This window comes from Heptranchias perlo, chromosome 33 (genome assembly GCF_035084215.1).
Source record: "Heptranchias perlo isolate sHepPer1 chromosome 33, sHepPer1.hap1, whole genome shotgun sequence".
NCBI lineage: Eukaryota > Metazoa > Chordata > Chondrichthyes > Hexanchiformes > Hexanchidae > Heptranchias > Heptranchias perlo.
Window position 1 is genome coordinate 3,937,833 of NC_090357.1, and position 15,751 is coordinate 3,953,583.

Genomic DNA, 15,751 nt, shown 5'->3' on the forward strand with positions numbered 1-15,751 from the left:
TCCTGCTTTCATTTTGGCTCTGTGGAATCACTTTTAGTTTTGAGTCAAAGCCATGTATTCAAGTCCCACTAAGGACTTCTGTGTGTAATCTGGGCTGAAACTTCAGTACAATACTGGGAGAGTCACGCATTGTCAGAGGTGCTGTCTTTCGGATGAAATGTCAAACCAAACTGTCTGCTTGTTCAGGTAAATGTAAAAGATCCTATTCAAAGAATAGCAGTGAGTTATGCCAGTTTCATGTGTGATCTCCCTCACACAACACCAAAATCAGATTAGCTACTATTCAGATTACTGTTTGTGGGATCTTGCTGTGCACAAATTGGTTGCAATGTTTGCCCGTATAACAATTGCGACGACACTTCAAAAGTATTTAATTAACCGTGAAGAACTTTGGGGATGTCCTGAGGATGGGAAAGGTGCTGTATCAGTGCAAGTTCCCTCTCTATCTTAGTGTAGCTCAATTCAACACTGGCCAGTATATTTAGCAGCTAATCCCTAGGGAAGCCAGGTTACCCTTTTGGTTAAAAAAATTATACTTTGAATGGGGGAAAACTGAGTGATGTGAAAAAGCAGAGGGATTTGGGGTTCAGGTTCACAAGACTTTAAAAGCAGCACTTCAAGTGGATAAGGTCATAACAAAAAGCGAATGGATTACTGAATTTTATGGCAAGAGTATAGAATATGTAATGATGAGTCTATATGAAACCTTTGTAAGACCGCAGTCGGGGTACTGTGTGCAGTTTTGCGCTCCACATCGTAGAAAGGATGCTGAGGCAATAGAGAGGGGACATCGTTTTTTTTCTTAGAATAGAAATTAGGGGGTGAGATCATAAAGGTGCTTAAAATTAAGAAGGGATAGGACAGAGTAGATGGAAACAGACTTTTTCCAGTGATTGAAGGGTCTGGAGTGAAGGGACTTTGATACAAGATGATGTGACATTTAGGACAGAGAGCAGTAGAAACGTTTTCACTCAGGGCTGTGAGGCTGTGGAATGCACTACTGGAGTTAGTGATTGAAGCAGAGACCATGTCAATATTTAAGAATAGCTTGGATAGGTGGTCGAAGGAAAGGGAATAAAGGAATATGGGAACAGGGCGGACACATGGGATCAGGACTACTGCTTGTGCAAGGATAAACATCAACACGGACTGGTTGGGCCAAATGGCCTGTTTCTGTTTTTTTGTAATTTCCACGTAATTCCTTTTAAACCAATGGGAATATCATACCCAAAGATGACCACCCAAGTCAGATGAGCTATGCACCTCTCAGCAGGATGGTTAACATTTTGGGTGCATCAGAACTCAGGTCGCACTGGAAAAGTTAACCTTTCACTTTCAGATTCAGATTGACATACTCTGTTCTTTATTGCAAATTTTCAATGCTTTTGACTGTCAGTGTGCATTTAAAAAAAAAAAAAAATTTCAGATTTTCCAACATTTGTTTTAGCCAGCAATAAAAATGGCATATTTATTTATTGCAAAAAAAAAAGTTTATGTCAGTCTAATTCGAAGTAATTGAGAGGCTGCTGACTCTACCCCCCCAAATGCTCAGTGTGCAATGACTTGGGGGGGGGGGAATGTGGCTGCGACCTTTGACCCGGCGAGGGCTTGCGCTTCCGGTTTGGAGACGTGGCCGCCGCTCGGAAAGCTGCAGATTCGTTCGGCTCTCGGCGCTCGGCTCGGCCGCACACCCGTCAACCGAGAGCGGAGCGGAGCGGAGCGGGGTGGGCGAAGGCGGACAGGGGGGGGAAAAAAACAACAGCACCCACGGCGGCCTAAAGTCCCGTTTGTCTTTCTTTCTTTTCGTTATTGTTGAAGGAGGAGGGGAGTGGGGGAATAAAAATAAATAAACTCACGCAACGCCACAGGCCTCCAGACGACGCGAAGATGGTAAGAAAATCAAACTGCGCTTTCAGTCAGGATCCGAGCTGAGGGAAAATAAAGTCGGGTCCCTGGGCCTCCGCTAGGCCGCACTCGGTACAAAGGCTGTTCCTTAAACATTCCCCTCCTCCTACCCACTGCTTCTGCATTGCAAACGGGGTTTAAAATTAATTATTATTATTTTTCCCCCCCCCCAGTTGCTTTGATGAAGGTAGGACTTGCTGTGGGGTTAAATGCTGCTTTAAAGTGAACTTTTGCTGCTGACTGAAAATCTGGAACAGAACCCGGGCTCTCGACTCCTGACCAGCAGTTACCTGTAAAGCCAGCCTTGTTTTGAGGGTTGGGTTAAATAAGTTTGTGTGTTTTTTTTATATATATATATATATATAACACTTATTTCCTCAGGTAACATTTTCCAGCGCTGAAAAAAAAAATGACTGAAATGGTGTGAATAAGGAGAATAATTCCCTCATTAGCCAGTCTTAAGAGTGAAAGTTCTGGGTGTAGACCCTTTGTCAGAGCCCATTCTAATGAACTTGTTTTACAGCTGCTGACGTGGTCCCAACGTTTTCTGTTCTATGATGTGGAGATGCCGGTGATGGACTGGGGTTGACAATTGTAAACAATTTTACAACACCAAGTTATAGTCCAGCAATTTTATTTTAAATTCACAAGCTTTCGGAGGCTTCCTCCTTCCTCAGGTGAACGTTTTTCCAACAAACGTTCACCTGAGGAAGGAGGAAGCCTCCGAAAGCTTGTGAATTTAAAATAAAATTGCTGGACTATAACTTGGTGTTGTAAAATTGTTTACAATTTCTTTATCTTGATTAAGGTTGCTCCCTTTTCTCTCCCCCCTTTCCCCCCCCCCCCAACTCTTAATTGTAGAGTAAGTTTTAGTGTGGAGAGAGGGCTGTCAGCTTTCTTTCTGTGGATGTGACACATCATCACTTCATACAAAATGGTGTAGGAAGGAACTGTGTGTAAAAGCTCACCTAGTCATGGTGCTAGAGATTGAGTAAAGTGGTTTAAAATTGAATATAGGTTACTTTTTTAAAAATAAGTTTGGTCACTTTTTCTAATGTATATATTTAAGCATGAAAGTTCTGAGTTGGTCTAAGGTACAGTAGGTGAACTGAGTTTAAGTTGCTGTTATTAAGATGTATGACCCTGATTATATTATTAGTCATGAAATATTTTTTTTTGGTACTATTGAGGGGAAGTTAAGACATTAGGTTCCATCTATTTGCTGTCAATACAGTATGTTGTGAAGCAGTGGATGATTCTAAATGTAATGTGATACTGTTTTGTTAAATGTGCCAGATATAAGAACTTGCATATCTAGTTTTTATGTTTCCATGCTGATCAAAAGCTACAATTTAGATCTTGAAAATGGTGTGGGCTAAGATTTTCCTGTGCTTTCAGATTAGAAGAGTGGAACACTGGTGCTATTTGGAGCTCTAAATCGCAACTCTCGGTTAGCACTGAGCTATGACTATTTCCACACTTTTTGGACTGATTTCCTTGTTTGACATTGGTTGTAAAGTTGGGGTTCCTTGATGGCTGCTGTGTAGCTGTTCACTATAAGAGAGTGCTCAGGCGAGAGTGAATTTTAGAAAGCTGTATGTAAGAGGTGTAATGCACTCTGAAGCTGTTAAATGGAAATTTAAAGGACCAGTGTTCTTTGTCAATTTTCTTTTATTCTGTTTTTAAAAAATACACAACTGGCTCCCCAATACCCCAAGACGACCTGATGTGGTTCCAGGTTTGATCCCTAGTTTCTATTTTTTTTTAATTTCGAAAAGCTCCCTGGTTTCTACTGGGTTAGCTTACCTCAGCCAAGATAGCAATTGACCAAATTTAAATGAAGATAGCATTCCTGCCACAGTGCCAGGGGATGCCATTTAGGACATAAGTAGGTTGAGTGTTTTTCCACAGTGAGTGAGAGCCTGATTGTGTTTCACACGCATAATGTAGTACACTGACATTTGAGAGGCTCACTATCATGTTAGTCAGTCTAGCTCAGTAGTGTCTCAGCTTCTCGTTAATGTGAGCATCATGGTTAGATACCAGGATTTGCATACATCTCAAGTCATGAATACTAATAGACCTTGGCACCCTGATTCAGGATCAATCTGCCAGTGAGACAACAGTGTTAATTGCCTTTTGCAAACCCCCCAGGCTCTCAAAATTCAAACAAGCAGGTAAAAACTATAAACACAAATAGAACTAAGCTGCCAGGTTGCCATGGCTTGCAGGTCACAAGTGGCTCATGGGCTGTAGTATAGACACCCGCTGGTCAGAAATAAAGAACTTGCATTTGTATAGAACGTTTCATATCCTCAGAATGTCCCAAAGTGCTTCACAGCCAATGAATTATTTTAGAAATGTAGTTACTGTCATTATGTGGCACACATGACAGCCAATTTGCCATACAGGTCCCCTAATGAGATAAATGATCGCTTTTTGGTAGTGTTTGAGAGATAAATTTTGACCAGGATCCAAGGAGAACTCCATTCCTCTTTGAATAGTGCTACGGGATGTTTTACATCCACCTAAACAGGCAGTAGGGGCTTCAGTTTTACGTCTTATCGGAAAGATGGCACCTCCAACAGTGCAACATTTCACTCAGTGCTGTACTGAAGTGTCATCTTAGATTACGTGCTCAAGGCCTGGAATAGGACGTGAACCCACAGCCTTCTGACTCCGTGAGTGTGCTGTCACTGAGCCGAGCTGACCCTGATCTGACAGGAAGCAGGGTCACATCAGTTCTCTGGAGTGTAATTTATTTTTTTAAAATCACTTCAATCTTGCTCATCCCTGGCCTGGACTGAATGATTTATTATCATACTATTCAGTGCTTTTGTCATTGATATTGCAAAAACCTTGGCACAAATATCTTGGCAGTGTCAATGTGCAGTGTGCTGGCACATGGGCTTTTGGCCTTCAATTTCCCATATCTCTTTTTCTCAGCTGTGCTACTGTGGGGAGGCGCTCACAGGCTCAGATTCTCACTGGATTGGTTTATCAACAATGTTCTGGTAACCATGGGAGCATGATCTGCTGGACCATGAATATGGCCTGGGAGAGGGTGCAGAGGAGATTTACCAGAATGGTACCAGGGATGAGGGATTTCAGTTATCTGGAGAGACTGGACAAGCTGGGATTGTTGTCCTTAGAACAGAGAAGGTTAAGGGGAGATTTAATAGAGGTGCTCAAAATTATGAGGGGTTTTGATAGAGTAGATCGGGAGAAACTGGCAGGAGGGTCGGTAACCAGAGGACACAGATTTATGGTAATTGGCAAAAGAACCAGGTGGGAAATGAGAATTTTTTTGACGCTGCGAGTTGTTATGACCTGGAATGCACTGCCTGAAAGGATGGTGGAAGCAGATTCAATAGTAATTTTCAAAAGGGAATTGGATAAATACTTAAAGGAATAATTTACAGGGCTGTGGGGAAAGAACAGGGGATTGTAACAAATTGGATTCTATGAACATAGGAACAGGCGGAGGCCATGCAGCCCCTCGAGCCAGTTCCGCCATTCAATTAGATCGTAGCTGATTTGTATCTCAACTGCATTTACCCGCCTTGGTTCCATATCCCTTAATACCCTCGCCTAACAAAAATCTATCAATCTCCGTTTTGAAATTTTCAGCTGACCCCCAGCCTCAACAGCTTTTTGGGGAAGAGTGTTCCAGATTTCCACTGCCCTTTGTGTGAAGAATTGCTTTCTGACACCAACCCTGAACGGCCTCGCTCTAATTTTAAGGTTATGCCCCCTTATTCTAGACTTTCCCGCCAAAGGAAATAGTTTCTCTCTAGCTACCCCATCAAATCCTTTAGTCATCTTAAACACCGCAATTACATCACATCATAATCTTCTGTACTCAAGGGAATACAAGCCTAGTCTATGCAATCTGTCCTCTTAATTTAACCCTGGTATCATTCTGGTGAATCTGCACTGCAACCCCTCCAATGCCAATATATCCTTCCTGAGATGCAGTGCCCAGAACTGAACGCAATACTCCAGATGTGGTCTAACCAGAGCTTTGAACAGCTGTAGCATAACTTCCACCCCATTGTATTCCCGCCCCTTTGAGATAAAGGCTAACGTTCCATTAGCTTTTTTTATTATTTTTGTACCTGTCCACTAGTTTTTAGTGATTTCTGTACATATTGCAACCACCCCCCTAATTCTTTTTATAGTCTGTTTGCAAAATGTCCTACAATTATAAATATATAAAATACAATGTGTTGTTTTTGTGGGTGATCAGTGGATTTTCTCGGCTGCTGCTGATTTGTATTACAGCCCTCGTCTTGTATCCTGGCTGGTGCTAAATGTGTTAGTTGCCCTTGTATTAGGCTTGCTACCAGAACAGTCATTTTTCAGTGATAACCTTTTGCTTCTATCTATATTTGTAGGATAATCAAAGAATCTCTCAGTAAGCCACCACTCCTGAGTCACACATCTGCATTTAATATAATAGCTTGAGTGGAACATTTTGTAGCAGGCCATGATGGTAGAATTCTGTTGAACAATTCCAAACTAATTGGTGGAATGTTGGGTGTCTGCTTGCTTCTGAGCAGTCTGTTCAATTCTGGAAGTGCAATTGTAAAATTTGATAACCTAATGAAGTAAAAATGGGCAAGATAATTATAAAAGCGTATCTATATTCGTTTTGAATGTTATTAAAAAGAATAAGGATTTACCCCAACAATAGGGATCAACAGGACTGTAAAGGGCAGTTTAGAAAGGAGTTGGTCAGCCCCACTTAGTGGGATGAGAATGTTTGAGACTGGGAGGTGGTGAAAACCGGTTGGAATCTTGTATCCCAGAGTCATTTGGAGAGGGCCAGAGTCCTAATTTATTTTGCTCACCATCATCAACAACTTGCATTTTTATAGCGCCTTTTAATGTAAAGAAACATCCCAAGGTGTTTCAAAAATAGGTGTAAAGAAAAACAGATGACCACCCAGAAAAGGAGAGATTAGGAGGGTGGGGATTGAAACGATGGGTTGTGAGAAAGTCAAGGGCCACTTTAAGGAATCTTGCACAGTGGAGTTATGGGTTGCTGGTGTACACCTACAGTTCCTCACATAATCCATTATCCATCATGCCCGCGTGTGCAGTTACCAAATAGAGGCACATCCCAACAGGAGAAGTGGGGTGGTGGGAAGCCATAAGGCTTATTCTTCCATGATTAGGGCCCTTTCATTGATGTATGGAAACTTCCTAATAGTCCCTTGCCATATTTTGTTAGAGGTCAACCCTGAATCTCTGCTGGGTCAACATCTCATAGACCATTGACCATTTCCAACAGAGGGTTGGAAACACATGAAACAGTAAGTTTGCCAGCGACCATGGGTAAAAGAGAAACAAGCTGCATATAATCCCCTGGTTATATTGTGATTACCACCGTTGTAACAAGCTTAGGAGAAAGGTGCCTGTGGATATGTCTTTAGAATTCTGATTGCGATACTAGATTTTTTTTGTACTTGCATTTTAGTTTGTATTGAGGTTTAGATTTGGAATGACTACTTTGAGATCAAAGGAGATGGAGAAGTGTTGTGTTAAAAACAACTAATGGGTGCATTGTCCCTTAATGTAACTTCTGAACACCTGACAAACTGCTTACTAATGCACAGCACTTTAGAGTTATGATGAACATATACAACAGCAAATAAGTCCGCGTCACATTTCGCTACTAATATTGATATATTACAGAGGGAGCCAGTAGCTGTGGTAATGGGGATAATGTACTTGTAATGGAGCCCAGTGCTCACTTCCACACGCTGAGAGGAGCAAAGGTAACTACTACCAAGATTTGCTAGTTACCCTCTTAAACTGGCACTGTTAGAAAGTGAGGGAGTTTGTGCCTAATGTTCGCTCTTTCTCTTTTGTTATGACTTGTAGTTAAGGTACATGGAGATTTTTATTTTGTAAGGTGTAATGAGTTAGTGACTTTCTTCAGTTGCTAGTCGTACTTATGCTTCTGCATACATCTTTGCCGGCAAACTATCTTGTTTTTTCCTCTTTGCCCATGTCATGCACCATCCCCTAGTTCAGAAGCAGGTACTTTGTTCGCCAGGTCACTGTGGGTGCCAGACTCAAAGCAGCTGACAGGATGTGTATGAGAGTGATTCATGGTAATTTACTACCTTTATTTAAAAATCTCCCAGTGGAGAAGCACGTGACTGCCATTCAGCACCATACTATCTGAGGAGTCGTGGTGTTTAAACCAGTAACCTCTCACTCTAGAACAATACATTGAACAATGTACCACACTTTTTATCATTCTACAGGCTTAATGTCTAGAGAGTAGCATTATGAAATGAGCTTAGGCTCTTATAATCCAATTCCAAATAGGCACGAGTCTATGGCAGAAAAGTGACTGCAAGTACTTGAGCACTCATTCTGAGAATCAACAAGAATGGAAGGTATGGAATCAGAAATGCTACACTAGTGCTATAGGCATGTTCTTCTGAGTTTGAATTAAAGCAGTTCCTTTGGATGGAGTAGAAGGAGCTTTATCCCACATCTGACCCGATCTAGAAGCTAAACTGGGAAGCTTGATGCCGATATTGCAGAAAATATTTGTTCTTCAGGTACTGACATCTACCATCTTAATGAACCCAAAGTTCACCAAATTTTTAAAAATAAATTGATTAATATTGATGAATTTTACACACTGAAGTGTAAACATAATATTAATTAGGTTATTAAATGACCTATGCAACTCACTTGTGCTTTGAGTTAATTTTCAGTGTGTGACTGTTATGTAACACCTGCTGCTTTATAAAATACCTGTAATTGTAAATTTGAATTCACATCTATGCACACATGAAAATTGACGGGCAGGAATAGACCAGCTGGCCTATCAAGCCTGTGCCGCACCTTGACGGCCGGACCTAACCTCATCTCCCTCATACCCATTCCTGCGGCCACGTAATCTCCTGGAAGAGGCAAAAAACAGAAGAAACCCAGGACTATTGAGGGAAAATATATTCTGTAAAATTCCTCCCCGACCCCCTCGGGTGATCGAAACCAGTCCAGGAGATCACATGGACCATGTGTTATCTATAAAGACACTTACCTTTTATATGATGCGATCTCTGCCCCAGTCAGGAACTGGTCCAGCTCCCTCTTGAAGGCAGAGTCAGCACCCACCACACCAGCTGGCAATGGATTCCAGAGGCTCTCAATTCTCTGGGAAGAGAAGAACTGCCTAACATCCAATCTATTCCTAATCTTCCATAGTTTAAACTCGTAATCCTACTTGAATTGACATTTAAAGGACAGTCATCCTGTATCTGACATTTGGTTTCCAGTGGCAACTTGCCTCTTTTAATGCTCAGTCCACTATAAGCTAAATCCACCTCTCAGATCTTTTTTGTGCTGGGACAAATTCAGAGGCAGTAGATGTGATTGATTGTTAGATACATGGCCAGATTTGCCCATTCTGTCTGCAATGTATGTTGTTGTCACTGTTTATCATATTGGTACCATTATGCTATAGGGAAAATCATATTCATGGCGATATGCTTTTATGTATGCTATTTTTTGTCTGATGCCCTTGTTACCTCGGCCATATCATTGTGGAGAAGATGTACTTCCAGGACTCTGATAATATCACTCCAAGGTTGGCTGCCCAGATTGCACAACAGACATTCTGGAAATAACTCCTCTTCCGATTCCTCTCTCTCTTTGTGGGGCGAAAATGCCAGGTTTGCAGTCAGTGCCTCCATATAACATTGGAGCTGACACCAGGGAGTGAGGGATCAAATATACCTTCCACCACTTCATGGTGCTATGCATTGATGCTTCAGTTTGCTGTACCATCATGATTAACCAGCAATATATTTGCTCTGATCACAATTTTGATGTGATCAGAGCAAATATATTGCTGGTTAATAGCTGGCAAACACTACTACAGGAGTGAGTGTGGGGGTGTGTGTGTGTGATGGAGATATTTTGTACTTTTCAGAAATTATGCTCACAATTAATTTTGTGCTGAAACTGTTCAAGCTTTAACGTGAGTTTAATCAGTCATAGTATATAATTTCTGAAACTATATGCACTGTCAAAATGGGTTGTGAAATCCTGGACTGGCATTGAAAGAGGAGAAAACCTCAAATATCTGTGGGATAAATAGAATATGGTGTTAGAGAGTTGGAGAATGGCATTCTTATGTTATAGTACTTGCAACCATGTTGTACCCATATTCAGAAGTATTGGTGCAACACTACAAAATGTGTGATGTGTAAGTGCTGTATTCTTACCCATGCTCCTTAGTGTAAGTAAATACTCCATAATAGGCAGCTCACCACCACCTTCTCAAGGGCAATTAGGGATGGGCAATAAATGCCGGCCTTGCCAGCGATGCCCACATCCCATGAATGAATAAAATAAAGTGTGCCAGGAAAGGTTGAAGCTTTTGGAGTGGTGTTGCTGAAGAAAATTCTTTGACTTTACAAGATTGGGTTGTCTGCATTTGTAGTGTGCAGTGCTCTGCAGTTACATAGAGGTCAGAATAACATCACGTTTTAACATAACATTTTACTTTGATTAAAAATTGGGACTACTGTATGTATAGACAGCATTAATAACTTGCTTAACATATAGCATGAGGAGGATAATTGATCCAGGTTGCTACACGGCATCCTGCTTTTAAGAATCTTAAATTGAAAGGATTGTGACTTCATGAGTGAGTTTTCCGGTAACTTAAATTATTTTCACTAAATTTGTTCCAATGATTGTAAATTACCTTTTTATGACCCTCTTTCTTCTCTGAAGCAGTTGAAGTTTCCTTCAACGAAAAAGCTCTAGTCTTGTTAAGACAAGCTCCAAATAAGAGAGGGTTTTGTCATTTCCCATTAGTTTGTAAGAACAAATTTAGGCTGTAATTCTATTAAACTTGAGTAACCGTATTAGAATTCATTTTTTTTGGAGGTTGCTTGTATAAATTTCATTGTGGATTAATCTCTTGTAGTTTCAGTTTACAACAGATTGGCAGTTACCACACCTTTGTGGCTAAACCTCCCACAAAAATGTCAAAAGGTGTTTTTTAAAAAAAGGTTTGTTTTGACTATTGTGTTTCCCCTTTCATGGTGTGGCGATAACATCATCTGCAATTATATTTTTATTTTGTTTTTCTAATATCTGGAGGTTGAATTTGATGGTAGCTAACCAGTAAAGTGGAATTTTGGAATAATAATACAACTGGTACACCACGTACCATGATTTCTCACGGAAAGGCTGTTTGTTGTCTTGTATCCATGTTTGCTTACGGAATTTTCAGCCTCTTCATGCTTCAGAACTGGACTAGAATTTAAATTAATCACTCTCTTGATGCTTTAAAATAATAAACTGCAAATTTGTATATTCCACTTAACACCTTGTTTATAGTCAGAGTTGAAGGTGAAAGTATTTTTTTAAATTAAAATTTGTTGATCTGTATGTGACAAATTTAGTCCTTTCCATTCACCTACTTGGCCATCAAGGGAGCAGGTGTTTTCCCTTTTTTTGAACACCATCGTGGTTATATTGGGCGGTTCCACAGCTGCTGGTTCTACTGAGACAACTGCACGTAGGCAGCTATTTTAAAATCACTTTTCAGAACTCTTCAGCTCATGATGGCACATTCAGCAAAAGCTGTAAAAGGTTTACACAGGCCAACAAAGATTGCTATGACCGCAAGACCTTTTGCCTGGGCCTGACTTGCAAATAGGGAAAATCAACCAGGATTCAGACTCCTGTTGGTGTTTAGTGACGTTTGTGTACATATGGACATTAAGTGAAGATTGGATCTGGCTTGCCTGTGATGGTGCCCACTGTGTAGATTCACACCTGAAGAATAGTCAGTTAGCACAAGATACTACAGATTTATAAGCATCTGACTTTAGGAGAGGCCAGGTCAGAGAAAAAAATTCCTTCGAAGTGTTTTGTATGTACTTCTGTATTTTTATAACTGCAGCTTTTCATTATTTAGCTTGGTCAATTTTATTACTTTCAGCTACAACTTTTTGAGTTGGATTAAATTTTCAGCTCCTTGTTTTTCCTGAGAGTTGTCAGTTAACTTTCTATTAATCAGCTAATAAAGTACATTTTAATGGCCAAGAAAATAATTGTGCATTTTAGAATATTTGCATTATTCTATACTTCCTAACTGTTTTGATATACAAAGTTGTTTTTTTGGCAGATTTCTCCCCCTTCACTCTTGAAGGCTTCTCGGGGTGTAGTTCCATGTTCCTGGACACCCAACAGTACACCCCCTGCCCCCTCCCCCCAGTGGTTATTCTGAGTGTTAGCTTTGGCTAGTGGTAGCACTTGCAGCTGTGGGTCAGAAGGTTATGGGTTCAAGCCTCATTCCAGGACATGAGCGCATAATCTAGACTGACACTTCTCTGCAGTACTGAGAGAGCAAGGGAATTTTCCCAGTATCATGGCCATCATTTTTCCAAAAAAACAGATTAACTAGTCATTCACCTGATTGATGTTTGTGGGACTTTGCTGTGCGTGTTAGGCTACCAACAGTGACTAACTCTAAAAGTAATTAATTGGTTGTAAAGCACTTTGGGATGTGAAAGGTGTTATATAAATGCAAGCTCTTTCTGTGTTTGAGCCTGGCGAGTATTAACATGCTATTTGATTGTGCAGGATGTCTCAGACAAGCATGATCCTGTGGCTTCGTTTGGGTTAGGTTGCCAATTTGTGCCTAATTGTGTTGTGAGCTGATGCCTGGTGGGAACTTGTTTGATACTCTTCGTACTACTGAACAGTTCTGGAGTTCAGATTTGCGCACATGCAGTTGCTAAAAGCATATTGCTGCCCTGATCCAAAATGACAGTCCATAGCCAAATGACACCAGCCTGAGCTGCTTGCATTTGATGCTGCCGTGACTTTTGGTCAGAGGCACAAATGAAATTCTTGTTTCAAGAGGGATTCACTGCATCCAATGGCGAGAACGTAGGGTTGTTTAAAAGAGTTGCAGCCAATTAGTCACAAGACCGTTGCGTCCCTAGGTGTGTCGAAGTTGGATGAGTGATTTATAATAGAATTCTAGTCTCAGTCTAGTTTACTTCATTAGGGTGGGATCGTGCTGTAATTTCCACGTTGTTAACTGCTTTTTCCCCCTCTCCTCTCTAGGTGCTGTTGGCTACAGCTGTTTGCACCAAAGCTGGGAAGGCGATTGTCTCACGGCAGTTTGTGGAAATGACGAGGACCCGAATTGAAGGTTTGCTGGCAGCATTCCCCAAACTAATGAACACTGGGAAGCAGCACACGTTTGTGGAGACTGAGAGTGTGCGGTATGTTTACCAGCCCTTGGAAAAACTCTACATGGTGTTGATCACAACCAAAAATAGCAACATCCTGGAAGATCTGGAAACGCTCCGCCTCTTCTCTCGAGTGGTAAGAGCAATATACCCAAGCTGTTGGGCACGTAGAAACTGAAACATTTGGAATTGGGTTTCAGAATATGCCACTGTGATAATTGGGGCAAATTAATTTATTATCACTTAGATCCATCCAGAAACCAGCACTTTCGTTGCCTTCGTGATTACCTATACAAGACCGAGTTACTTGGCCAACGAATTATGCGACAAGCATGAGAGAGTCATGTAATTTGTCATAGGATGATGCACCCCATGTATCATCCTATCAGGAAAAGTTATCTTTATCTGTAACAAGCCTGGAGGAAAGCATTAGGAAATGGAAAATAAATCAGAAGGGGGCAAATATTAGATAAGGGGAGAAGGGAATGTGAGAGATGGTGCTTTATAAGAATGTTGAATGGGTTCGCAAAATCGATCCACTGAAAATTTTTGAGCCAAGTCTAAATATTCTGACAAGTTGTATTAGCTATTTTATTAGATTGTTGTGTGTTTTCTAATATAACATTGAGCAAATGACAGGTTTCATTCACCACCTTGCCATCCTCTTAAATGTATGGATGTGTCTGTTAACTTGCAAGGGATTGTGGTAACGAGCTCATGTTAGATCCTTCATGTGCTACCTCACCTGTGGGGCTTTTTTTATTTTGTTAGTGGTTTTTGTTCTTTTGAATGTCTTGATTTGAAGCAAATGATAAAGGAAGGACAAACTGACTATTGCTGAAAGGGGTGGTGTAATATATTTGGTGATGTTACAAAACTCTGTGGATAGGTGACAAATGGAAGAGATGCATAACATTAGGTGATATGCTAAGTTAGGTTGCCCTGTTACTGTCTGTGTACTTTGTTAGGATATCAGCCTTGGCTCAGTGGTAGCACTCTTTCCTCTTGAGTCAGAAGGTTGTGGGTTGAAGCCGCACTATAGAGACTTGAGCACTTAATCTAAGCCGATATTCAGTGCAGTATGAGGGAATACTACACTGTCAGTGGTTTTGGATGAGACGTTAAACTGAGGTCCCATCTGCCCTCTCCGGTGGATGTAAAAGATACCATGACACTATTCGAAGAACAACAGGGGAATTCTCCCAATGTCCTGGCCAACATTTATTCTTCAACCAACACTACTAAATCAGATTACTTGGCCATCTATCTCATTGCTGTTTGTGGTCTTGCTGTGTATAAATTGGCTGCCGCACTTGCCTACACTATAATAGCTATGACACATTGAAAGTACATAATTGGCGCTGAAGCACTTTGGGACATACTGAGGATGTGAAAAGTGCTATGTAGATGCAAGTTTTTTTTTTAACGTGTGCATTGAAAGTGCAATTTAATGTTTTAATGAGAAATAGTCAACTATTTGTCCTAGGGTCATGGATCACTGCTTGTACAAATACCTAAGTGCCTTGTTGGTGACTCAAGCTCGTGGCAGGTTACTGTCACTAATATTTAAGGGATACGGTAAGATTTGAAAGAGATGTGCTAAAGTTTTAGGCAGTGTTTTCATTATATTTTAGGGAACCTGGCCCAAATTTGAAAAGATGGTACAGTTCATTAGTTCATAAATCCAGTTCTTTTCTCTTGTGATGTGTATGCAGCTGTGTTGTGGAGAATTTAGCTTGTAAAACAGTACCCTCAATTGAGAGGGTGCATTGTGCGACTCAGTTGTGCCACTAATAGCATATAAACTAGCTGAGCTTGTAAGTGGCGAAGTGACAATCAGCAGCCAGGTTTGGTGCTCCTTACAATCTGTATGTTTCCGAGGCAGAGGAATTAGACAACTTGTTTCCAAGTTCTCTCTTAATTTTCTGTAACTGCGCCAGCGTTTGAAGTGCATAAAAATCTGCGTGTGCAGACAAAGGTAACAATAGTCTATGGCCTGATGCAATCCTGTGTTAGTAGGTCTTACACAAAGCTTGAGAATGGATCTTCTCTATTCATATTTCTCAGACGTTTGCTTTTAAAATTGCAGTAATATTTTGCCTGTAGAAGTCTTCAGTTTGGGAATAGTTTATTTTGTTTTCAATTGCGTGTTAAGGAATCCACACACTTCTATTGAGAATGCTTCTGTTGCGATCCATCGTGGTTATATTATTTTGACTTGAATTTCCCAAAAATAACTTGTGATGGCCTTTTCTTTCTTGAATGTTTTTGTTATTGAACGGATATTGGATGTGCAAGCAAACAGTGGTGACATGTCAAATAGTGAACAAAATGTGTAGAATGCAATGAATTGGGTCAGTTGAGTATAAGATAGTGCCCTGGTCAGACCGTGTTTGGTGTTCAATATTGGTCACCAAAACACAAAGAGGACATCAATGCTATAGAGACCGTGCATAAAAAAAGCCACAAGGCTGATCCCTGGCATCCGAGGATTGAGCTATGAGGAAATACTCAAGAGACTGGAAATCTTTTGCCTCGAAAGGAGGTGACTGAGAAGGGACTGTATAGAGGCATGAGATATGATCAGACTTAGATAA

The 15,751-nt window shown here is 40.8% G+C and overlaps 1 protein-coding gene across 2 annotated transcripts in view; it reads left to right on the plus strand.

Annotated features, from left to right (window-relative positions):
* The first annotated feature begins 1,630 nt into the window (after positions 1-1,630).
* The window catches only part of LOC137301395 (coatomer subunit delta), a 29,953-nt gene continuing 15,832 nt past the window's right edge, over positions 1,631-15,751 (plus strand). Inside the window, exons 1-2 of one of the 2 annotated variants that reach the window (XM_067970861.1) lie at positions 1,631-1,890; positions 13,027-13,290. In XM_067970861.1, the coding sequence (XP_067826962.1) occupies positions 1,888-1,890; positions 13,027-13,290 (267 nt within the window). In that variant the 5' untranslated portion in view covers positions 1,631-1,887. The remainder of the gene's footprint in view (positions 1,891-13,026; positions 13,291-15,751) is intronic. The other variant, XM_067970862.1, reaches the window with a different exon arrangement.